This window comes from Globicephala melas, chromosome 1 (assembly GCF_963455315.2).
Source record: "Globicephala melas chromosome 1, mGloMel1.2, whole genome shotgun sequence".
In the NCBI taxonomy this organism is placed as follows: Eukaryota; Metazoa; Chordata; class Mammalia; order Artiodactyla; family Delphinidae; genus Globicephala; species Globicephala melas.
In genome coordinates, this window is record NC_083314.1 from 21181287 (window position 1) to 21208096 (window position 26810).

At 43.8% G+C, this 26810-nt stretch overlaps 1 protein-coding gene across 1 annotated transcript in view; it reads right to left on the minus strand.

Moving 5' to 3' along the window:
- The window catches only part of CAPN8 (calpain 8), a 101125-nt gene that overhangs the window by 57231 nt on the left and 17084 nt on the right, over window positions 1-26810 (minus strand). Inside the window, 2 exon segments of the mRNA XM_030868595.2 lie at window positions 1060-1129; window positions 4386-4662. Of these exon segments, the coding sequence (XP_030724455.2) occupies window positions 1060-1129; window positions 4386-4662 (347 nt within the window).

A 26810-nucleotide genomic window follows, 5' to 3' on the forward strand; every position in this document is an offset into this window, starting at 1 on the left:
CTTAGGAGACTGTGGCTTTCAGGGAACAGGGCTCGCGTCTGTGCGGTACCCGAATTGTTCTCACTGCTTTGTGCTCACGCACCATGAGCTCTGGCTAAGGGGATATCGGCTATACACGTCAAAGAAGAGAACATTGGAAGCATTTAAAATAAATGCCGGTGATTCAAAATCATAAAAGTTTCCCACAGGCTCAAGAGAACAGGAGGAACAAGGAGAAAAAGGATGGAGGGGAAATCTCCTGAAGGATAAAGGGTGATCGGGGCCACGTGGATGCTGAGATTTTGTTTGTTTGGCTAATTTTCAGCAAATAGGATTTGTCTCCTCCTGCCTTCGTTTCCAGGTCTATTTCCTGAAGCTGTCACTGGCTGGCCGTTTGGAAGCCCAGCGAATTCAATTCAGAGCCGTGTTGTCCCTGAAACGTCAGTGTTGTCCCACTCAGTGAAGAAACTGTGATGCCCTGGGATCAGGAGGGCTTATGAGATCAACAGTGCTGATCTGCTATCAAGGAAAACCTCGGTTTCCAACACTTAAGGCTAGAACGTACAAAATAAATTATTTCCTCAACTTAACTGAGCCTGATTTGGAGGGAATATGAAAGGTTGGGAAGTGAAGCTTCTTAATCCCAGGATTCCGGGCTGGAAAGAAGCTTGGCTGGAAAGCTGGGATTCTTCTTTTCTTACTCATGCTAAGAGCATCTATTATGACAGCCCATGATTATATAGACATGGCCATTCCACAGGGCAAATTACATCCACTTAAAGGTCACTACAAAACACAGCACAGCGTGGTTATCTACTGCATGCCTATAATTCTGGCTCGTGACTCTAGCACTAAAAGGGGTTAAATGAGCCTATGGAAAATCTCTTGTTAGGAGGAACCAAATGTAGTTCCAGCATTCCAGACCCAGAATGGAGAGTACGGTCTCAAAACACAAACGCATACGGATAAGTCACAGACATAATGTAGTCGGTCAACTCTAACAGCGTAATCTGACGTTACTCATTACACGTACACACCTGCTCTCTCCCAAATCAAATAGGACTCTCCCCAGTTACTCACCTAGCACACCCTGACAAACGTCTGCACGCGTGGCTACACCAACGATAAACTGAGGGCTGGGAAACAATTCCTGAAACCAATTGGGAAAGCAATTGCAAAACCCAAGTCACCAGATGCCCAGTGATGGTGACAGCAAGAGTGAAAGAACTTGATAGTCCCAAAATTCATGGAAGAGACCTAGGAGAACATCTCCTGCACATACCGCCTTTTATTGCTGAGGATGCTGAAGCCCAGAGAAGGCAGGAGAGCTACCCACAGTCACACAGCCAGGGGTGGCAGAGCAGGAGCTGGTGCCCACGGCCAGCTCTGTATCGCTATACATACTGTGTGGGTGTGTGGGTGGGAAAGCGGGTGGGGGGAGGGTAGGAGAAAGGCAAAGGCTGAGATAATGACATGAGGAACTGTGACCTCACCCATTCAGACAACACCCCTATTTACAGGGAGAGGATGAGGCTAATGTATAACACTCTAACAAAATGCCCTGCACCTTGTACATGCTCATTAAATACTTGACTCAATGATGACCCCGTGTGCTGATGGAAACACTGAGGCGTCAGGAAGTGTCCTATACAGAGAGGAGAACTCAGCTCCATTCCCACATCTGACCTACGCTTTCCCTGCTCACCTACCTCAAAGTGGCAGCCCTACAGCCTTGTATAAAGCTGCTAGCTCCTACCTAAATGGGCCAAGACAGTGCCTTTGGACTGGCTTTTTTTTTTCTTCCAAATATTAAAAAAAATGATTAACTTGTTTTCTATTAAAAAAAATATGTGCATACGGGTAAAAAAAAATCTAACAGGGCTTCCCTGGTGGCGCAGTGGTTGAGAGTCCACCTGCCGATGCAGAGGACACGGGTTCGTGTCCCGGTCCGGGAAGATCCCACATGCCGCGGAGCGGCTGGGCCCGTGAGCCATGGCTGCTGAGCCTGTGCGTCTGGAGCCTGTGCTCCGCAACGGGAGAGGCCACAACAGTGAGAGGCCCGCGTACTGCAAAAAAAAAAAAAAAAATGGTTAAGATGGTAAATTATATGTTGTGTGTATTTTACCACAATTTAAGAAAAAAAGAAGAAAGAGAGGGAGGAAGGAAGGAAGGAAGGAAGGAAGGAAGGAAGGAAGGAAGGAAGGAAGGAAGGAAGGGAGGGAGGGAGGGAGGGAGGGAGGATGGAAGGAAGGGAGGGAGGGGGGAAGGGAGAGGGAGGGAGGAAGTGGGAAGGGAGGGGGAGGGGGAGGGGAGGGAAGGGGAGGAAAGAAGAGCAAATGAACTCATTGGTGCACCTCATTTCTGGACACCCAACCTTCCTGCAGGCCCCTGAGAGACTTCAAGGGAAGAAAGAAATGAAGCATTTAGGAACAGGCTGAGTTTTCCCAGATTCCAAGGCACCTTCCCAATAGAGATAGAATCAGGGTCATTACAAACTCAAGAGTCTATTCAATAATCTGTAAGATCTTAGAGGATAAAACTGGGTCCTATAATGTATCCTGTGATACGTGAGCACAGCCTAGTCAAAAGCAGCTGAGTGAGAATCCTTCACTGATGACTGGGGATGGAGAGGGTACATTCTGACAAGCTTTTATTTATTCATCTGAAAACTCCCAATAATGGGAGTACTTCAGTTCCACATTAATCAGGTTCTACTACCTCATGGTCTGGCTTTTATAGCATTTTGTTGACAGGCACAAATCAGCATTCCAGTCTGAATTTATCGTATTTACGTGGACAGTGAGACCAGGTAAAGACACAGTTTAGGGGAGAACGTGAAATGTGGTTGAGGAGGTGAGGGCTTTAAGAGTTTCAAATGAAAGAAAAACTAGGCAAAGGCTAAAGATACCTGATTTTGGTCACAGAGTGAAATCTTCTCCCCTCCCCCCATATCCATCTCCCCTCCCCCAAGCTCCTGGGGGTCCTTCAGTTCCACTCGAACGTATTCTCCTCCCCTAAGTCTTTCCATCATTCAGTCCTAACATCCCACATTGCCATGCCCGTGATTGATGCCTCTGTTAGCACTTCCTTCATTCTGCCCAGGATGTCGGTCCTTTATTCATGTGTCTGCCTCCTCACAGTCTCCCTCAGAGCCGAGATCCCAGCTCAGTTTCTCCCCGGCCACCTTTCTAAACAGGGCATAGCCAATGCCTGGCCCAAAACAGAGGCCTAAAAAAACTGTCTGTTGAAATGAAATGTGGCTGCCAACTCTTGACACTAGAATATAAAACCATGGTTCCCAACCTTGATTTTGCCAACGTCCCAGGGCACCCATATAGGTTCCAGAGGGGCATGGAAGGTGGCTATGGGGGGCTGGAGGGGAGAAGGGCAAAGGAGTTATGCTCAGAGGTGGTAACTGTTGTGTAAAATTGATAGGATGAAAACAGAAGGGGTAGAGATAGTTGGAGTTAAAGGGTGATTTTGACCACATCCAAGGAGTTATTCTCTCCTTAACTTCCCTCTTCAACCATTGCCAAGAAAATAAGGACCATGGCTTGATTTTTCCCATCGTGGTCTAGAAGACAAACGGCCCCCTGGCCAAGGGTCGCAAAGCGTGTTCTCTTATGAGACTTGTGGGCCAGGCACTGAGCAGAGCACTTCAAAGGATTATCTCCATTCTCACAACCACTCTGTGTGTGGGAGGCTCCTATCCTTGAGGTTAAATCACTGACAAGGGTCACAGAGCAGTAGGTCATGGGCCCAGGTTTTGAGGGGATGGTTCTACATCCCTTGCCCTTGAGATCTGGGGTGGGGGGTAATCAGTGACAGCATCCCAGAGTCCCTGACTCCCATCTGTATTCACAGACCCCCAGCCCCACCTCTCCACTCCCTAGCCTCAATAGAACAATGACAATTCACAACCCCGCACACTTCAGCAACGACGTCACAATGTACCCCAGGACTGATTACTTCTAGCATTGGTTTTTTCCGTCTTGCACTGGCCCAGGGGTCCTATGCAATAGCTACCATGCCCTCTGTGCCTGTTATATGCCAAGCACTGTGCTCTGACCTTTATCTCCAGTCCTTGTACCAACACTGAAAAATAAGATGCCAGTAGCACCATTTTACAGATGAAAAAACGGAGGATCACAGCAATTATCTGTCCAAGACCACACAGGCAGAGGCAGGATTCAAATCTAACTTGTCTGTTTCCAAAGCCAGTGCATGCCTTCCCTCTATACATTATCACCTCTGAAAAGATGTTTTTTAAAGTGGAGGGGTGGGGGTAGGCTGAAATACGGGTTACAGGAACATAGGGCCAAGAACCATAACTTCTCCCTCAGCTACTTTTGACCAGAAGCGAGGGCCCTCCATCCTGACACTCAACAGCAAACCCATCTCCTTACCACGGGCTGCTTCCAAACAATGCCTTGAGTCTGGGGGGAGCATCGTCCAAGATCCTCGTAGTCCAAGGCTGGTGGGGACGCTGGGAACTCTGGATCCTTAACTAGGACCCCTGAGTCCAAGCACTTCTGCCTCAGGGTCTCAAAGTCCTGGCCCAAGTACTTCACGGCTTTCTGGTTGGAGCCAAGACCTTCAGCTGCCGCCTGCTGCTTGGATACTCAGCCACCAGCGCTGCCATGGTCGAGGGCTCCGTGGGGTAGACAGAAGGGCAGAGCTGCTCTGTGCTGTCAGAGATCCGCCCCACGGGGAGGGGAGCTGTAAGGCAGTGTGAAGGGGAGGTGGAACAGGTAAACATCTCACCCGAGGCCCTGCTCCAGAGGGAAGTGAGTCACAGCCAGGAACAGATATGTACCCAAGGTGCAAATGAATCTGCCCCACCCTCCCCTTCTGCTTTCAGCAGACAATTTGGAGGCTGGGAAACTTCCAGGGCCCCTCCCAGGCCATTAGCCTAAGAAATCCATTAGGATCACAGCCATCCATCCCCATCTCATTGCAAGACCCTGCTTACTTCCCATTGGTCCCATCAGCTGAGATGAGAAGGCTTATTGGGCAGCTTGAGGCCAGTATTTTCCAAGGAATTGGTTCTCAGCAGGAGGGTATGGGGTTAGAGGGGTCTCCTTTCCTTCCAGAAAAGTTTAGTTCCATATTCGCTAGGAGGACAAAAATATCAGAGAAGGGTGATTCATGGAGTGGATCAGAGTAACCCCAAGCAGAGGTGTCCCTCTACAAGTGAAGGCTTTGGCCTTTGCCTGGGTATCTAGCCCAACAGCACCAGTAATTAGCTCTGTCACCTTGGGCAAGTTAGTTAACCTCTCATCCCCTTAATTTTCTCACCTGTAAAGCGAAAGGTAATCGTCGGTTCTACCTTATAGTGTTGTTTGGAAGGGTGATGAGATAGTACACGGAATTTGCTTAGAATAGTACATAAGAAACACTCAGGAAGTACCAGTCATGGTTATTCCTAGGAACCAGGACCAGAAAGAGAAGGCCTGGGGAATAAGAGTTGTGGGTTCTAATCTCAGAAGGGAAATGGGCTCTGGGACCTTGCATTAATCGCTTTTCTCAGGGTTCCAATTTCCGAGGCCTGGTTTACCCTAAGGATCTGGAACGTCAGTGATTTTTGAACCTGGGAGGGGGAGTGGCTGAAAAATGGTCCTCCAAAGATACTGAGTCCCAAACTCTGGAACCTGTGAATAGTACATACCATATTTGGAAAACGATCTTGGCAGTGGTGATTAAGGATCTTGAAATGGGGAGATTATTGTAGCCCTAAATGGAATCACAAGGGTCCTCATGAGACAGAGGCAGAGGGAGACTTGACAACAGACAAAAAAGGAGAAGGCAGTGAATGAATAAACACCCACAGGTATAAGATGTCCAGTGGTTGGATAGATACATACCAGGTATAGTGGACCCAGCATCTTCAGGCAGGGAGCTCATGAGATTGTCTTCCCTGCTTCGGTTTCTCCCCGAGCCTCCCGGGAACACTCCCTTTAGACTGACTGAAATGAACAAGCCCTTCTCCATCTAATCACTGAGTAAGCACAGCTGGTGATTTCCCTTCTCCATAAGGGTCTCCTTTGGGGTTAGCAATCTCTTTCCCACCCCACCTGCCTAAATCACCTCCCTTGTCACGTCCAGATGCTGCATGAGCAAATTCATCCTCATCTAGGGAGACAGGTCTGAGCTGCTGGGAAGAGAGCCCTCATTTTCCGAGCCAGGAGCCATCTCTGCTCACCAGCCCCACCTGAGCTGACAGCCAACGTCTCCCCGTTACCCAGCCGGGTTCCCGCTGGCCCTGTCAACCTGAACAGACATCTCCCCAGCCTCACACCTCAGACACCCCACAAGAGCCACTGCCAGGTCCACCCAGGAAGCCCAGGATCCACAACAGAGGCCGATGAGGCCGGGGAGAAACACACCTGCCGGCACCGACTAGTAAGAACACTTCTAGGCAAACAGCGTTGGTGAGTGCAGCTCATATACAGCGCTCAGCTTATCCACAGCGGCTCCTCTCGGCCAGAAGGACAAGGCTGCATTGTGTCCTCAGCAAGGAAGACAAATCACCCCAAAGCCCAAGTGTGCTTTTCAGACAAAGTCTGCAAAGCTCTTTGTCATGCAGAACCTTAACTTCAGTCTCTCTCCTGGGCCTTCCCATTTCAGAATTCTAAGGCAAGCATGGGGTGAGTCCAGTGGCAAGAGGATTACAGAGTTCTCATACATCGCTGGTGGGAATGGAAAATATACAGGCACTTTGGAAGAGAGTTTGGCAGTTCCTCAGAGTGACAGAGTAACTTCTAGTAACATTCCACTCCAGGGAATTGAAACAGACTTGAAAACTTAAGTCCACACAAAAACTTCTACTCCGACGCTCATAAGACATTATTCACAGTAGCCAAAAAGTGGAAACAGCCCAATGTCCGTCAACGCGTGAATAGACCAACAAAATGTAGTACAGCCATGCAACTGAATATCATGCAGCCATAAAAAGGAATGAAGTACTGACATAGGCTACAACATGGATGACCCTTGAAAATATTATGCTAAGTGAAAGAAGCCAGTCACAAAAGGCCACAAGTTGTGTGCTTCTAGTTATATGAAATATACGGAATCGGCAAGTCCACAGAAACAGAGTAGATTATTGGTTGCCGGAAACTGAGCAGAGAGGGGAACGGGGACTGACTACAAATAGGTATGAGGTTTCTTATCGGGGGTGATGGAAATGTTCTGGAATTAGATAAGCAGTGATGGTTGCACAACATAGTGAATATAATGAAAAAAATCACAGAATTGTATATTTTAAAATGGTGAGTTTTGATTATGTGAATTATATCTCAATTAAAATTTTTAAATAAAAGAAAATAGTATTACAGAGAAGATGGCCTGCTGTGATCCACGCGTTCATGAGTCGTCTCTAAGTAAAAGATGGGTTCCCCGTCTGCCCAGGACAGGAAGTATCCCATCACTCCAAAGAGTGCCAGAGCTGTAAGACTGATCCGTATCTAACCGGCTCTGAGAAAACAGAAGGCTGGGAAGGCCAGATGTGTGGGCTCATCGCTCTCCAGGTCTGTGGGATCGCACACCACCCCAGTCTCTCATCCCTGGCAGGAAAGGGTGGATCCGCTCAAGCCCAGCTAGGAGGCTAGCTGAGACTGCCCCCCAGTGGCCAACCCAGACCCTGCGGACCCAGTGTGACTAATGTAAAAACTTACGTTTGAATAGAGGTAGCACTTTCAAGTCCATGACCCATTAGAGAGTCACAGCAAGTCTATGGGTAGATTGTACTGTCAGACTAACCCAAAGTTACTCACCTGGCAAACTTGACCCTAAGTCTTCTGATTTTATTTATTTATTTTGTTGTTGTTTTACAGTATTTTTTTAAATTAATTCATTTATTTATTTTTATTTTTGTCTGCCTTGGGTCTTCGTTGCTGTGAATGGGCTTTCTCTAGTTGCGGCGAGCAGGGGCTACTCTTCGTTGCAGTGCGCGGGCTTCTCACTGCAGTGGCTTCTCTTGCGGAGCACAGGCTCTAGGCATGCAGGCTTCAGTAGTTGTGGCTCGCGGGCTCTAGAGCGCAGGCTCAGTAGTTGTGGCACACAGGCTTAGTTGCTCCGTGGCATGTGGGATCTTCCCGGACCAGGGCTCAAACCCGTGTCCCCTGCATTGGCAGGCGGACTCTCAACCACTGCACCACCAGGGAAGCCCAAGTTTCCTGGTTTTAAATTCCATGTTCTTTCCAGGGCACAGGACCTACACTGCCTACCAGTGGGAAGCCCTGGCCTGGGCAATAGGCCATGAGGCAGGATACCTGAGAGAAAGAAGCCCATTGACCATTTGGCTCTCCAACCCACAAGCCTTCTCTGCACCAACACTTTGCTGGGCAGGGGCAGCCACCAAGTAGAAGGATCAAGAGACAAGTAAACACCACCCCTGCCCACAAGGAACGTCAATGCTATAGGAGAGACAGAACAACACTCAGAGAAAGGAGCGGCCAATTCTGAGGTGACAGAGGATAAGGAAGGCTTCATGGAGGAGGCAGCATTCCAGCTGGATCCTGAAGATTTAAGGGACTTGAAGGATGATTAGGATTTGAAAGAGGGCAGTGAGAAAAGGGCATTGGAGACTAGAGAAGCAGCAAGAGTAAAGGCAGGAAGGACAATTAATATCCTTCAGAGCGGCTGGAGTGAGGGATGAGGTGATGGACTAGATGATACAGTTTGTAGGGGCTTTGAACATGGAATTTTTCTCTATAGTTAAGAGGCAATCACTCTAAACCAGGCAAGAATGGATGACGGCCTAAATAAGGTAGTGGCCGTGGGTCTGGGCAGGTGGCGAGATGAATTGCCAAGGGTCCCTCCTCTGCGTGTACAGGAGTGGCCGGGAAGGCTGGGTGGGACAGGGGACATGGCCAGGATACCGCTGGCCTCACGGAGACCCTCTCCCACCCCACCCCTAGAGCTCTAATGGTTCAGGACTCATGTTTTGAGCAAATAGGGGCAACGTGATTTCCTCCAAAAAGGAAACTACTTCCTAGAAAAAAAAAAAAGCTTGGAAAAAAGGTGAGAACTGTCCTGGCCCAGCCTGTCGTAGAAAACAAGGCCATGGAAGGCTGGAACTGTGCACATCTAAAATTTATCATGCAAGGCTTCAGAGTGCCATGGGTAATTGCTGGAGCTTAGTAACTGTTTTCGAGGTCGTTCTTTTGGGCACGTCACTATGTCACACACTCCCTTGCCCTCTGTCCCTGCCGCCAGGGGGCCATGGATGTACCTGCATCGTCAGTTTTCTGCTTCTCTACGAGGTCATTTCCTTCTGCATACAACCTTCCTTTAACTTCTCCTCTTTCTAACCTTTCTTGAACCCATATCCCTGATCCATTTCTCCCTTTCTTTTTACAACAGAATTTCATCAAAGGGGTATATACATTCACTGTGCCTAATTCTCCCCTCCCAGGCTCTTTTACTATCCCTCCAGTCAGATTTTCAGGATAAACCACTGCGGCAATGAACCTCATGACCATGATGTTGCTAAAACCAATGGTTATTTCTCTGTCCTCATCTTACTTGACCTATGAGTAGCAATTAGTCACAGATCAATGCTCTTTCCTTCCAGAAACAGAGAGGGGGGAAGAATTTCACGAGGGATGTCCTTGAGTGGGCAAGAAAGGATCAGATCTAGAACCCAAGGGAAGACATTGGCCTTAGCTAGTAGTACAGAGAGTCCACCCCTAGTCACAGGAGAGAAGGTAGAACAGATGTGAACGTAGATATGACAGTGGGACCCTGGAAAGTTCTCTTCTGACTGCTTTAATTTTTACTCATGGAAATAGGAATTAAGGACATTAGCTGAGAGTGAGAATGGGGTGGAGGTGTTGGAGATTTGAAAGAGGGAAGGGATGAAAGAGAATGGGAGAATGAAAGGATGGAGACATAACAGTATGGTTGCCAGGCAACACTAATAGCACAGTGGAGTCAGTGATCATCAACTGAGTGTGAGACAAATCAGCCTGTATATTAGTTACCTATTGCTGCTAACAAATTATCCCAAACTTAGTGGCCTAGAACAACAAATACTTATTATCTTACCATTTCTGTGGGGAAGGAAGTCAAGAATAGCTTAGCTGCGTGGTTCTGGCCTCAGAGTCTTTCTTGAGGCTGCAGTTAAGATGTTGACTGGAGCTGCAGTCAACTGAAGGCTTGACCGGGGTGGGAGGATCCACTTCCCAGATGGTGCACTCACATGGCCGTTGGCAGGAGGCCTCAGTTTCTCATTCTGTGGGGCTCTCCATAGGCTGCTTGAGTGTCCTCATGACATGAGAGCTGACTTCCTCCAGAGCGAGCAATCCAAGAGACCAAAGAGGAAATCGCAGCACCTTCTACAACCTAGTTTCTGAAATCACACACTGTCGCTCCTGATTTATTCTACTCATTAGATGCAAGGCTACTAAGTCCAGCCCACTTTTTTTCTTAATAAATTTATTTTATTTTATTTATTTATTTTTGGCTGCTTCAGGTCTTTGTTGCTGCACGCAGGCTTTTCTCTGGTTGCGGCGAGCGGGGGGCTATCCTTCATCGCGGTGTGCGGCCTTCTCATTGTGGTGACTTCTCTTGTTGCGGAGCACGGGCTCTAGGCGCACGGGCTGCAGTAGTTGTGCGGCACGTGGGCTGAGTTGCTCCACAGCATGTGGGATCTTCCTGGACCAGGGCTCGAACCCGTGTCCCCTGCATTGGCAGGTGGATTCTTAACCACTGCGCCACCAGGGAAGCCCAGTCCAGCCCACTCGTAAAAGGAGGGAATTAGCCTCCACTTCTTCAAGGGAGGAGTATCAAAGAATTTGTGAGCATATTTTTAAACCACGACAGTTTGATTGTATTCTTTATTCCAGTCATGTTCGGCTGTGCAGGTACAGGTGCGGGTGCAGGCATAGAATAGGTGGAAAGTTGGATTGAACAGGGTTATGGACACCTGAGAACAGGAAATCTAAGAACCAGAGTCTTGATGGTACCAGGCTTTCTGAAATCAGAAGTTGAATTCTGCTGAATGTTGGATACTCATAGCTCCCCCAGCCTCAGTATCAGGACTGTGGCTCCTTCCACCACTGCCCTCCTGTTAGCAAGCCTCTGTTCTGGTCAACCATCTCATTCTGTCTGGCTATCAGCTGGCCTCCTTGGACTGCTCATCCTTTTTGCTCCAGTACAACTCTGAGTTTCCCACGGCCCATCGTGTCCTCTCCAGCTCCAGCTCTCTCTCTTGACTTGTCAAGTAAGTGAAACTCCCACCACTAACTAGCAAATCTTTCCTTCTGTGTTTCTCAGTCCAGTTTCCCAAGAGAGAATCTAACTGGCCCAGCTCCCCTTTTGGAGCCAGGCCACTTGAGTCCTATGTCACTGACCAGTTTAAGGGATAAGCTGCTGCACCCATGAAGTCCACGGTCTGTCCATACCGCTTGGAGCCCGTCACCATTCTGTGCACCTGGGCTCTGATGAGCGTCACCTGCTGGCAGCCCCTCCCTGTGTCCCTTTGTTGGAAGGAGGCACTGATCTCAGGCTGTCAGAGCCCACTTTGCCAGCAGTCACGGAAGCCAGAAGTGCCTCTCTAACCGGGGCCGTCTGCCCTCCAGGGTGCTTGGTGACATACTAGAGCACAAACATATCTTTTTTTTGGACTCTCAATTTCACTCAAAGATTTTTTTTTTTTGTAAGGCAAATTAGGGGGGGTTTTGGGGGGGTTGGGGGGGTTGGGTTTTTTTTTTGCGGTACGCGGGCCTCTCACTCTTGTGGCCTCTCCCGTTGCGGAGCACAGGCTCCGGATGTGCAGGCTCAGTGGCCATGGCTCATGGGCCCAGCCGCTCCGCAGCATGTGGGATCTTCCTGGACCGGGGCACAAACCCATGTCCCCTGCATCGGCAGGTGGACTCTCAACCACTGCGCCACCAGGGAAGCCTGCAAATTAGGTTTTTAATGAGAAACATATTTAAGGGCTTCCCTGGTGGCGCAGTGGTTAGGAATCCATCTGCCAATGCAGGGGATGCAGGTTTGAGCCCTGGTCCGGAAAGATCCTACATGCTGCGGAGCAACTAAGCCCGTGTGCCACAACTACTGAAGCTCGCGCACCTAGAGAATGTGTTCCACAGCAAGAGAAGCCACCGCAATGAGAAGCCCACGCACCGCAACGAAGAGTAACCCCCTCTCGCCACAACTAGAGAAAGCCCGCGGGCAGCAACAAAGACTCAACATAGCCAAAAATAAAAATAAATAAATAACTAAATCTATTTTAAAAAAAGAAATATATTTACGAAGATGTCAGACTCTTCCGAAGGATTTTGTATTTGCTCTTCTCCAAGTTCAAATGTCCTCATTTTAGTGGGTCAATTTTTGAATGTGGGGGAGAAAAACCCATACATAAAAATATACAAAATAAAACACACCAAAAAAGGAAAGATAAACACAAAGATCAGGAGGGTTTTTCCTTTCATCTTGAAGAGGAGGGAGATGGGGTGGGAGAGGAGCAGAAGAGAGGTATACATTTCAGGTAATGTTTTCATTCTCAGGTGGGTGGTGGCTACGTAGGAGTTCATTATACTATGAACAAGAAATGAAAGAAAACCATGCGTGGACTAATGATGAGCTTGTGTCCTAAATCAAGGATTATAATTAATCTAATTTTGGACATTAACAGAAAAAATGTTCCCATGGCAGGCAGAAGGGGAGATATTTATGGGCTGGGAATTTTGTTCAAGGAGCCTCAAATCTTATAACCCTGGTGCCACAGCAGAGCTTGGCATGAAATTGGTTGGAAGGAAGGTACTCACAGCCCATCAATCATTTTTCCCTTGCAGGCCATAGGCTGCACTGGAAATAGCCACATTTCTCATCTCCCCCCATCCCCATCACTAGGACAAAGAAAACACTGAATTTTCCACTGGGTTTTTCAAAGGGGAGGCAAAGGAAGAAAAAAAAATCTTCATAGGTGTTTATCAGACTTCCAACTTCCAGCAAACTTTAGAGGAGTGCCCCAAGCTGAACCTGTGAAAAACCAGGTGGGAACTTGGGCACATCATAGCAATTTCTCAAGGTTGATTCCAAAACGTCGAGGTAGATCCTTTCCATGGTTACTATTTGAACATATGTCCTATCCAGTCTTTCTCCTAAATGTCCCTTGAGTTACTTCCTTCTTCTCCATGCCCACAGCCACAGCTTAAGTACAATTCTTTTTTTTTAATTAATTAATTAATTTGTTTGTTTGTTTATTTTTGCTGCGCTGGGTCTTCGCTGCAGCTCGCAGGCTCTAGGTTGCAGGACACGGGCTCTAGGGTCTGCGGGCTCAGTGGTTGTGGTCCGTGGGCTTAGTTGCAGTATGTGGGATCTTAGTTCCCCGACCAGGGATCGAACCCGGGGGGGCTCCCTGCATTGGGAGCACAGAGTCTTAACCACTGGACCACCAGGGAAGCCCCTTAAGTACAATCCTTTATCCCTTCTAGCCTGGATCATGGCGATAGTCTTCCAAATTTCTCAAATCTCTCCAATCTCCAGTCTGATTGTTACTTTAAGTATTTCAATGCCCCTCATCTTGCCTTAAAGATGATGTCCCAACTCCTTGCCTTGGCATCGTGGCTCTCACCACCTGGCTTCTACCCCAGCCCCATTACCACAGCAACCCTATCTGCCCATGCTTCCTCCATACAGAGCTATGGGAAACTCCCCCAAACCTACCATGCCTTTTAACAACCCCCTATGCTCCCTCTAACTGAAATGACAGTCACTCTGTTCTCTCCCTGCTTTGCCATGACCTGTCTTTCTAGATTACATTCAAGTATCAATTTTCCAGAAAGGCTCCCAAGGTAAAGGCCATCCTGTGCATTACACTGAATTGTAATCATCGGTTTGCTTCTTGGTTCTGAATTGCCTCCACTCCTCCCATTAGAGTTAAAATTCCTTGCATGCAGGGGACTGCATTTTTCATCCCTATGTCTCCACTCACCCTTCCCCCACCCCATTATCTCAAACCCCTTTCCTTTGGCCCAGTACCTAGCACATATCAAATATTCAATACATGTTTGATGAATGAATAACTAGCTAAACATACAAGTTATATTCAGGCTTTGTATCTTGCATCCTTGGATTAGCAAAAGACAGAGTATAATTAAGCCCAGGATGGGTAAAATTATAGGAATTTCAGTACACATGTATCCTGAGGGCTCTTATTTTATGCGTAATTCTCTGAAAAGGTTTGCAAGTATGACTTAAACCAAGACAACATAAGAAGGGGTTAGGGAAGGGCTAGGGGGATCTAGGCAAAATAGTAATATAAATGCAGCCAATAAGAGCCCTAGACCAAGAGTCTGTAGTGGATTCCATCCTCCGCCCTGTCCCATCCTCATGGTGAATTGGAGAAGTCACTTTTCTCCCAGGTCTTCCTTTGCTCATCGGACACAGGGGACATGGGGGGGCACAGAGCACAGCTCCACTATGCGCTCAACCAAGCTACACTTGTCCGGAGGTGACCGGCTCCTGGGCCAGCTGAACGCAGCCATCAGCCCTGGAGCTGGGACAGGCTGTGCCCGGGGAAGGTGAGGGGCGCTCCTTTGCGGTTACTGTGCACTCACGCGCGCACACTGCACATCACTGCCCTGCACGTCAGGGCCCTGACTGAGCCCTTTACTTCCAGCATCCTCTGTTTCAGCAGCAACAACCCTGTGCAGTAGCAACTCTCATCCACCACGTTTTACAGATGTGGAAGCTGAGTTTCATCACACAGTTCATAAATAGCAGAACCAGGACTTGGCAACAGGTTTGTCTTACCTAAAAGCTCACGCTCTTCTCCAGGATAGCATATTGACACCGTTTAAAGAGACACATAAATGATCGCTTGGAAACATGCAGAATGAACGCTGGAGTTGACCTTGGTGGAAGCTGCTTTCTTGTCACAGACAGACCCCACCCACAGGGACTGACAGGTTCCCGTTGCTAGTGGGAAGTGAGACTCTTTACGCAGCAGGTAGCAAGGGCCAGGAGGTCCAGAGAGAGCCCAGCTCCTCCCTGCAGCCATGGCGGGGATGTGGTTTCTCAGATCAGCTGAGATTCTATCTAGCTGAAATTAGAGCTGCAAGCAGCAACCGTCAGTGGCAACGAATTTTTAAAGGTTATCAAAGCAAAGGTGTTCTGACTCCAGCAGCTGGTGGTCTCTGCTGCCCCCTAGATCCCTGTCTCATCTCAACCCACCTTGTGGATTCATTTAAAACCAAGTGCCTGGTGTAACAGTGTCTGTGTAGTAACACTCTTTTCCTGTCTCGCTCCTCAGAGGGTGGTAGCAAGCTGGGTTTTCCAAAAACACTTATAAAGACTATTTTAAACATATTTATAAGCAACTATGGCATTCTGAGAATTGAGAAAGGGAAAGAATCATGCATTCATCCTGCCTTTCCAGTATGGACTGTATTTCAGGGTAAATAGTTGATAAGGCAATGCTTTTCTATATAGAAGAATTGCAGCTAATAATAGAACAAATAACAGAATTAGAAGAGTCACCATTTTGCAACCTTTGAAGAAATAATGGGCTTAAGCAGCCACCAATGCATGATAAAACTATTAGATGAAAAGTTAAATAGATACTTTATAATGGATGGATCAGGCTGACAATACCTAACTGTGTTTATCAATTTGCACATCAGTGAAAATGTGAGATTATTGATTTCTTACATGATATCCTAGGATATACAACACAAGTCCACCCGTGAAGAATTCTATCCTCTCCCTAAAACTGAACTTAAATCTGATAAAACCTCTAGATCTAACTGCCATTTTAGGGAAAATCAAAGATTAGGCACTTTCTCAATGTCCATACTATTGACATTTTGAACCACATAATCCTTTGTTGGGTAGAGCTATTCCGTGCATTATAGGATATTTAGTAATATCCCTGGCCCAAACTTACTAGATATCAGTAGCACCCCTGCAGTCATGACAACCAAAAATGTCCAGACATTGCCAAATATTCCCTAGGTGGCAAAATCACCCCCAGGTAAGCACCACTGAGTTAGAGATACATGTTAAATGACACCATGAGGATACAATCAGCCTGCTCCCAAATGTGAGAAAGTCTACAGGACAAGTGATCCACTTTCTTTCAAAAATAAATGCCATGGGGGGAAAAAAAGGAGTGAAGGCATGTTATAGATCTAAATGTAGCTAAATTCATCAATAAAATGCAATGTTTGAGCCTTCTTTAGACCCCAATTTGAACAATCTGTAAAAAAACATTTTGGAGACAACTGAGGAAAACTGAACATAAGATTGGTACTATATGATGGTAAGAAATTATCGTTAATTTTGTTGGGTATGATAAGATATTGTAGATGTATTTTTATTGTACATATATATTTATATATATATATATATATATATAACTCCTTAACAGATAAACACTCACACCAAAGTATTTTCAATTAAAATTATATTTTTCTGTCTTTTGACTTAAAATATTCAACAAAGAAAGAGCCAGCAGAGATGAGTAAATAAAACAAGAAATTAAGAAAGTTGATCATTGTTGAAGCTGATTGATGAGTACAAGAGAGTTCATTCTGCTTCTCTCTTTACTTTTGTGTAGGTTTTACATGTACCATAACAAGATGGTAAAAATAGAATAAAATAAAAGCAAAAGGTCTTTTGCTTCTAGTAATAGTAGATCAGGTTATTCAAACAATCCTCCCACTAAGGACAAAAAAAAAAAAATCTGGATGAAGGTGTTTAAATTTAAGAGCATTAATAGCTAATGAGGGGGGACTTCCCTGGTGGCGCAGTGATTAAGAATCCGCCTGCCAATGCAGGGGACACGGGTTCGAGCCCTGGTGCAGGAAGATCCCACATGCCGCAGAGCAACTAAGCCCATAAGCCACAACTACTGAAGCCCACGCACCTAGAGCCTGTGCTCCACAACAAGAGAAGCCACCGCAATGAGAAGCCTGAGCACCGCAACAAAGAGTAGCCCCTGCTCCCCGAAACTAGAGAAAGCCCATGTGCAGCAACAAAGACCCAACACAGCCAAAAATAAATAAATTAAAGAAATAAATTTAAAAAATAAAAAGCTGAGGGGGCTTCCCTGTTGGCACAGTGGTTAAGAATCTGCCTGCCAATGCAGGGGACACGGGTTTGAGCCCCGGTCTGGGAAGATCCCACATGCCGCAGAGCAACTAAGCCCGTGCACCACAACTACTGAGCCTGAGCTCTAGAGCCTGCAAGCCACAACTACTGAGCTCATATGCCACAACTACTGAAGCCTGAGCACCTAGAGCACATGCTCCGCAACAAGAGAAGCCACCACAATGAGAAGCTCACACACCTCAATGAAGAGTAGCCCCTGCTCACCGCAACTAGAGAAAGCCTGTGCACAGCAATGAAGACCCAACACAGCCCAAAATTTAAATAATTAATTAATTAATTTTAAAAATAGCTAATGAGGGATTTCCCTAACCCTCTTACACTGTTGGTGGGAATGTAAATTGATACAGCCACTATGGAGGTTCCTTAAAAAACTAAAAAAAGAATTACCATATGACCCAGCAATCCCATTATGGGACATATACCCAGAGAAAAACCATAATTCAAAAAGACACATGCACCCCAATATTCATTGCAGCACTATTTACAATAGCCAGGTCATGGAAGCAACCTAAATGCCCATCAACAGATGAACGGATAAAGAAGATGTGGTACATATATACAATGGAATATTACTCAGCCATAAAAAGGAAAGAAATGAGGTCATTTGTAGAGATGTGGATGGTTCTAGAGACTGTCATACAGAGTGAAGTAAGTCAGAAAGAGAAAAACAAATATCATATATTAAAGCATATACGTAGAACCTAGAAAAATGTTATAGATGAACTGGTTTGCAGGGCAGAGATAGAGACACAGCTGTAGAGACCAAATGTATGGACACCAAGGGGGGAAAGTGGTGGGGGTGGTGGTGGTGGGATGAACTGGGAGATTGGGATTGACATATATACACTGATGTGTATAAAATGGTTAACTAATTAGAGCCTGCTGTATAAAAAAATAAATAAAATAAAATTCAAAAAAAAAGCTAATGAGGGACTTCCCTGGCAGTCCAGTGGTTAAGACTCCACGCTTCCACTGCAGGGGCATGGGTTCAATCCCTGGTCAGGGAACTAAGATCCCTCATGCCGCAGTGCAGCCTAAAAACAAAAACAAAAACAAAAAAAGCTAATGAGGATGAACCAGATAAATTGTAGGAAGGAGCCAGAAAGATAAGTCATTTATACAAACCTGCTTTTGCACTGAGGGTGTTTGTTTGTTTTTGCTGCTCCTGTAGGAACAGCTGAATAATAGCTTTAAAAATTAAGCTGAACTTTCAGCAGCCCTGTGGGAAGAAGGGAACAAGAGTCCGGCACAGAACTCAACCAAGGTGAGAAATCCAATACCCTCCCACACTTTAAATGAGACACTGAAGTTTCTCTTCTTAAAGATAAAAGCAAACCAGAAGTAAACTCTCACCTAGAATTGCAGGCTGAATCTGAGTGACCCTTCCAGGGAACCTCAGTCCTTAAAAGGGGACAAAAATGGTCCTGACTAGACCCAGGAGCCTGGCTGAAACAAATGAAAATCCTCTCTGGAGGAAGGTGATGCTATCCTATGTCTATTAATATTCCTATAAATATTTTTTCAAAAACAATATTTATTGAGAGCCATAAGTAATAACAGAAAACAGAAAGACTCACAAAGCCTTAAGCTTTAAGAATTTTCATTCATTAAATACCTAAGATTACTATGATTAAACTGATAAAATTCAAACTTTAAAACATTTGCATGACCAGGAAACTATAAAAAGCTACATCATGGATTTGAAAAAGTCAAAAGGAACTTCTAGAACTGAAAAATTCAGTAACCCAAATTAAGAACTCACTGGATATATTTGACAGTGGATTGGATACAATAGAAGGGAAAATTAGTGAACTGGAAGTTAGATCAGAAGACTGAAGCACAGAGAGATAAAAATATGTAAAGTAGAAAAAGATAGGGTTAGAGACATGAAGAGTACAATAAGGTATAATAACATAAAATTGAATTCCCAAAGGAGAGGAGAGAAAAAAAGGGGTAGAGAATATTTGAAGATACAATGACTGAGAATTTTCCAGAACTGAGTAAAATCATCAAACCACAGATTCAAGAAGCTCAATAAAGCCCAGGCAGAATAAATGAAGAGAAATCAATATCAAGACACATAATGGAAAACCCAGAAAACCAGATAAATGATTCCATAAAACCAGCAATGATTCCATTGCTGACTAGTGAGATTGCTTCTATATATGCAGGCCTGCATACATATTTGGGATTCAGTTTACTGTAGAGAAAGCTAAGAGAAGATGGGGTTGGAGAAAGAAAATGGGTGGAGAGACAAACTAGATGAGGATTTCATACTGGGCATCCTAGCTCCTGGCCTCAGCAGCCCTGCCACGAGTCTGCCCCATTCTTTGTCTTCAAGAAGTTGATTTTGCAGGCCATTTCCACGTTGTAGGTCTGCCATCAGATCTCACAGCTTCCCTGCTGTCACCAGTGGCGTCTTCTCAGAGTACCGCCATCACATCCATGTCCTCTGTGAGCCTCACCATGGTAAGGATTCAGTTTGGGGTCCTATCCACGCCTTCCACGTTTCCTTTCTGTACCATCCCAGCCCTGCTAAGAACTTCAGATGCTTTGTTATGACCTTGGATTTAACTCTTAACTCAACCGGCCCCCACACCCTCATGCATGTACTTTTGTCTTTGGCTTATTTTGGGTTGGTTTCTGTTACTTGCACCAAAAGAATCTCTCCTAGTAATATTACATTCTCCTAGTAATATTATTTTTAATAGGAGACTTTATTTTTTAGACAAGTTTTAGATTAACAGAAAAATTGAGCAGAGAGTACAAAGAGTTCCCATATACCCTTCACTTCCTACCCCTGTTCCCACAACACACACAGTTTCCTCTATTATTTTTGTTTTGTTTTGTTTTAAATGCTTTTTATTTATTTATTTTTAATAGATCTTTATTGGAGTGTAATTGCCTCACAATGCCGTGTTAGTTTCTGTTGCACAACAAAGCGAATCAGTCATATGCATACACATGTCCCCATATCCTCTCCCTATTGAGCCTCTCTCCCATCCTCCCTATCCCACCCTTCTAGGTCATCACAAAGCACCGAGCCGATCTCCCTGTGCTATGTTGCTGCTTCCCACCAGCCAACTATTTTACATTCCGTAGTGTATATATGTCGATGCTACTCTCACTTTACCCCAGCTTCACCCTCCCACCCCATGTCCTCAAATCCATTCCCTATGTCTACCTCTTTATTCCTGCCCTGCAACTAGGTCCATCAGTACCATTTTTTTTTTAGACTCTCTATATATGCGTTACCATAAGGTATTTGTTTTTCTCTTTCTGACTTACTTCACTCTGTATGACAGACTTTGGGTCCATCCACTTCACTACAAATAACTCAGTTTTGTTGCTTTTTATGGTTGAGTAATATTCCATTGTATATATGTGCCACATCTTCTTTATCCATTCATCCGATGATGGACACTTAGGTTGCTTCCATCTCCTGGCTATTGTAAATAGTGTTGCAATGAATATTGTGGTACATGACTCTTTTTGAATTATGGTTTTCTCAGGGTATATGCCCAGTAGTGGGATTGCTGGTTCATATGGTAGTTCTATTTTTAGTTTTTAAAGAAACCTTCATACTGTTTTCCATAGTGGTTGTATCAACTTACATTCCCACCAACAGTGCAGGAGTGTTGCCTTTTCACCACACCCTCTCCAGCATTTATTGTTTCTGGATTTTTTGATAATGGCCATTCTGACTGGCGTGAGGTGATATCTCATTGTAATTTTGATTTGCATTTCTCTAATAATTAACAATGTTGAGCATCTTTTCATGTGCCTCTTTGCCATCTGTATGTCTTCCTTGGTGAAATGTCTATGGAGGTCTTCTGCCCATTCTTTAACCGCATTGTTTGTTTTTTTGATATTGAGTTCCAGAGTTGTTTGTAAATTTTGGAGATTAATCCTTTGTCTGTTGTTTCATTTGCAAATATTTTCTCCCATTCTGAGGGTTGTCTTTTTGTCTTGTTCATGGTTTCCTTTTCTGTGCAAAAGATTTTAAGTTTAATTAAGTCCTATTTTTTTAATTTTTGTTTTTATTTCCGTTACTATAGGAGGTGGGTCAAAAAAGATCTTGCTGTGGTTTATGTCAAAGAGTGTTTTTCCTCTAAGAGTTTTATAGTGTCTGGTCTTACATTTAATTCTTTAATCCATTTGGAGTTTATTTTTGTGTATGGAGCTACGGAGTGTTCTAATTTCATTCTTTTACATGTAGCTGTCCAGTTTTCCCAGCACCACTTATTGAAGAGGCTGTCTTTTCTCCATTGTATGTTCTTGCCTCCTTTGTCATAAATTAGGTGTCCATATGTGCGTGGGCTTATCTCTGGGCATTCTATCCTGTGCCATTGATCTATATTTCTGTTTTTGTGCCAGTACCATACTGCCTTGATTACTGTAGCTTTGTGGTATAGTTTGAAGTTGGGAAGCCTGGTTCCTCCAACTCCATTTTTCTTTCCCAAGATTGCTTTGGCTATTTGGGGTCTTTTGTGTTTCCATACGAATTGTAAAATTTTTTGTTCTAATTCTGTGAAGAATGCCATTGGTAGCTTGATAAGGATTGCATTGAATTTGTAGATTGCTTTGGGTAGTATAGTCATTTTCACAGTATTGATTCTTCCCATCCAAGAACATGGTATATTTCTCCATCTGTTTATATCATCTTTGATTTCTTTCATCAGTGTTTTATGGTTTTTTGAGTACAAGTCTTTTGCCTCCTTAGGCAGGTTTATTCCTAGGTATTTTATTCTTTTTGTTGCAATGGTAAATGGGAGTGTTTCCTTAATTTCTCTTTCAGATTTTTTGTTGTTGGTATATAGGAAAGCCAGAGATTTCTGTGCATTAATTTTGTATCCTGCAACCTTACCAAATTCATTGATTAGTTCTAGTAGTTTTCTGGTGACATCTTTAGGATTTTCTATGTATAGTATCATGTCATCAGCAAACAGTGACAGTTTTACTTTTTCTTTTCCAATTTGGATTCTTTTTATTTCTTTTTCTTCTCTGATTGCCGTAACTAGGACTTCCAAAACTATGTTGAATAAGAGTGACGACAGTGGACATCCTTGTCTTTTTCCTGATCTTAGTGGAAATGCTTTCAGTTTTTCACCATTGAGTATGATGCTTGCTGTGGATTTGTCATATATGGCCTTTATTATGTTGATGTAGGTTCCCTCTATGTCCACTTTCTGGAGAGTTTTTATTATAAATGGGTGTTGAATTTTGTCAAAAGCTTTGTCTGCATCTATTGAGATGATCACATGGTTTTTATTCCTTAATTTGTTAATGTGGTGTATCACATTGATTGACTTGCGTACATTGAAGAACCTCGCATCCCTGGAATAAACCCCACTTGATCATGGTGTATGATCTTTTTAATGTGCTGTTGGATTCTGTTTGCTACTATTTTGTTGAGGATTTTTGCCTCTATGTTCATCAGTGATATTAGTCTATAATTTTCTTTTTTGGGGATATATTTTTCTGGTTTTGGTATCAAGGTGATGGTAGCTTTGTAGAATGAATTTGGGAGTGTTTCTCCCTCTGCAATTTTTTGGAAGAGTTTGAGGATTGGTGTTAGCTCTTCTCTAAATGCTTGATAGAATTCACCTGTGAAGCCATCTGGTCCTTGACTTTTGTTTGTTGGAAGATTTTTAATTACAGTTTCAATTTCATTACTTGTGATAGGTCTGTTTATATTTCCTAATCCTTCCTGGTTCAGTCTTGGAAAATTGTACCTTTCCACGAATTTGTCCGTTTCTTCGTGGTTATCCCTTTTATTGGCAGATAGTTGTTTGTAGTGGTCTTTTATAGTCCTTTGTATTTCTGCAGTATCTGTTGTGATTTCTCCTTTTTCATTTCTGATTTTATTGATTTGTGTCCTCTCCCTTTTTTTCTTGATGAGTCTGGCTAAGGGTTTATCAATTTTGTTTATCTTCTCAAAGACCCATCTTTTAGTTTTATTGATCTTTGCTATTGTTTTCTTCATTTCTATTTCATTTATTTCTGCTCTGATTTTTATGATTTCTTTCCTTCTACTGACTTTGGATTTTCTTTGTTCTTCTTTCTCTGGTTGTTTCAAGTGTAGGTTAGATTGTTTATTTGATATTTTTCTTGTTTCTTGAGGTGAGATTGAATTGCTATAAACTTCCCTCTTAGAACTGCTTTTGCTGCATCCCACAGGTTTCGGGTCATCGTGTTTTCATGGTCATTTGTTTCTATGCATTTCTTTATTTCTTCTTTGATGTCTTCAGTGATCTCTTGTTTATTTAGTAGCACGCTGTTAAGCCTCCATGTATTTGTGTTTTTTACAGTTTCTTCCCTGTAGTTGATTTCTATTCTCATAGCATTGTGGTCAGAAAAGATGCTTGATACAATTTAAATTTTCTGAGTCTTGATTTGTGACCCAAGATGTGATCTATCCTGAAGACTGTCCCTTGTGCCCTTGAGAAGAAAGTGTATTCTGCCACTTTGGGGTGGAATGTTCTATAAACATCAGTTAGATCTGTCTGGTCTATTGTTGTCACCTGGCAACCATATTTTTACTGCCTCCATATTTTTGCCCTTCCCAGAATGTCATGAAACGGGAACCATTCAGTACGCAGTTTTTTCAGATTGAGTTCTTTAGCAAAACATGTTTAAATTTCCTCCATGTCTTTTTGTACCTTCATAACTTGTATCTGGATTTTGCATCCACCAAACTGCCCCACCGGCAGAAATACCTGCTCAGCCATAAAGAACAACATTCTCCTAGCATCAACAAGACAACTCCTTAAAAGATAACATTCCTGGGCGTCCCTGGTGGTGCAGTGGTTGAGAGTCTGCCTGCCGATGCAGGGGACACGGGTTCGTGCCCCGGTCCGGGAAGATCCCACATGCCGCGGAGCGGCTGGGCCCGTGAGCCATGGCCGCTGAGCCTGCGCGTCCGGAGCCTGTGCTCCGCAACGGGAGAGGCCACGACAGTGAGAGGTCCGTGTACCACCAAAAAAAAAAAAAAAAAGATAACATTCCTTCTTGATCTTGAAAGGGGCCATGATGACACTTAGATCTGGATTGTGTAAACTGTCAATAATACATCATTTAATACACAGCCTTCTGTCTCAAAAAACTTATATAACTGTGCATTGACTTCTAATGGATGAAACAGTTCTTGGAGCTTTTTGAGTTGCTGTTCCCAGGTTACAGTCTTCTTTTGGCTTCAATAAAATTTTCCATTCCTTTCTTAGACCAACTGATTAATTTATCATTGACACATGATATATCTTTTCCCATCATTTTATTTTCACCCTTTCTTATCTGTAAGCTTATATATCATTCTGTTAATGCAGATCAGTCAATCAGTGATTGATTCGCTGATTCCCCAATGTTAAACCAACCTTCTATTCTTGGAACAGACCCAAGCTGTTGGTTGTGATTATTACCATATGTATATGGCTGGATTTCGTTTGTTAACATTCTCTTCAGAAGACAAAGCAGGATGTGGGTTCAGGTGGGAAGGGTGTGTCCTTGGGTGAGGTGGCCTCCTGCAACTAAAACACACCCTAAAGGAACTGAGAGTTGGAAACTTTCTGCTAATCACACTCCCTGCCGTTGGAGCAGCCCACATCCAGTGATTGACAGAGACAAAGGTCTAAAGACATTTTGGCCCAACCTAGCATTTCTTATGGGCCATGGATGGTCTAGAACATTCCATGGGATTGGCCAAAATTTTGTCTCAGCTGTATCACATTTTGACTTCACCCTCTGACCAAGACTACCTACCAAGCTTTATATATGTGTTATATATATTATATATATATATTACTTTTTTTTTTTTTGGCTCCACTGCATGGCATGCAGAACTCCCCCAACTAGAGATTGAACCCATGCCCCCTACAGTGGAAGTACGAAGTCTTAACCACTGGACCACCAGGGAAACCCAAAAGCTTTATATTTTAACAGCATTTTTTTCCTGGGTTTTGAGAATGTGGTCACATTTTCTTTTTGTGCTGAGCCCTGTAAGTTATGTAGCAGGCCCTGAGGGTGAGATCCTGTGCCACTAATTTGGTTGTCCCACGGGAGTTTGGAAAAGAGGAGTAATACTTTAAGCTATTATCTGTCATTTACCCCTTAATGTAAATGAATTTCAGATCCTTTTATGAAAGATCTTAAAACATGTAAAAAGCGAGCTTAGGGGCACTGCATACCTGGAAAATAGAAAGAATACCATTAAGGTGGGAAAAGGTGATGAAATGGGGGTCAGGGGTTAAAGATAAACTCCAAATTTTGTACCCAGTTAGGCTTTGTTAGACTCTTATTCCTGATGCTAATGTGAATAAAACATACAGCCCAGTTATTAAAAACTAAAAATTAAGACATCGTTTATATGAGTCATAAAATAATTCCCTAACCCCCAGGAGTACACTAACACCACATATAAGAGTGAACAATCAGAAACGTCATTCAACCTCTTGTTTAAAACTGGCTTTGAATGGCCCAACTCTGGAGAATTGGAGATGCTTTTTATTACCTGGGGTTCTCTGAAGGGATATCAACTTATCAGAGTTCTAAATAGAGAAAAATATCTGGAGTTAATTAAAATGTGCTGATACTGTCATTTTCCATGTGGGGCAGAAAAAACTAATGTGTAGTTAGGATATCAGCAAAAGGCTAGTAAAAATATGTCACTGGTAAATTGAATGTACAACTCTTGGGAAGTGATCACAACTTTTTTTTTTTTTTTTTTTTTTACATTCTGTTCCATGTACATTTGATATTTCTATTTATATGGCTACTTTGTACAAAAAGTAAGAATCTGTTTTCATGTGAAAGGAACTTGTACAGTTAACAACACTCTGGCTACAGGTGTGGAATAAACTGTTTCAGTCCTTTTATAAACAGATTTCAGACTCAGAAAGGATCTGTCAGACAGAAGAAAAACTAATCCAAGAGACTTTATCCACAGCATTTTGACCATATATCCTGAGCAAAGACAACTGTAAACAAATATTCAATACTGGTTGGTAGTTTTGATTTTCACAGTAGAATGGGTTAGCAATTTAAAACTACTTTCTGTGTATTCTTGGATTAAGTAAATGAAAAAATATATCAAGAATGATGGAAGCCATGTTTTTCATTGTTGGCGAAGGGAATTACAAGTATGGAGAGAGGGAACTTTAAAACAAATTCATGTGGTGTTTGTTTGGAAATTGAAGGTCAATGGGAACTTGTGTGCAAGGTATAACATTTAATAAATTAAAATGTTATTTCATTTATTCACTTTTATAAATATAAAGTGAAGATGAATTTATTTACCCAATGTTTAAAAATAATTTATTTACCTAATTAAAAGAAAACCAGCAGGGTAGCAAAGGTGGTTCAAAGAGAATTTGAAAGATTAAATATTTTAGGCACTTGGGAATGTAAGTTGGTACAGCCACTATGGAAAACAGTATGGAGGTTCCTCAGAAAACTAAAAATAGAATTACCATATGATCCAGCAATCCTGCTCCTGGGAATATACGCGGACAGAACTATAGTTCAAAAAGACAGGGACTTCCCTGGTGGTCCAGTGATAATCCTCCTTGCAATGCAGGGGACACAGGTTAAATCCCTGGTCAGGGCGCTAAGATCCCACATGCCACGGGGCAACTAAGCCCACTTGCCACAACCACTGAGCTTGCACGCTCCTCAACTAAAGCCTGCATGCCACAAACTACAGAGCCCACAAG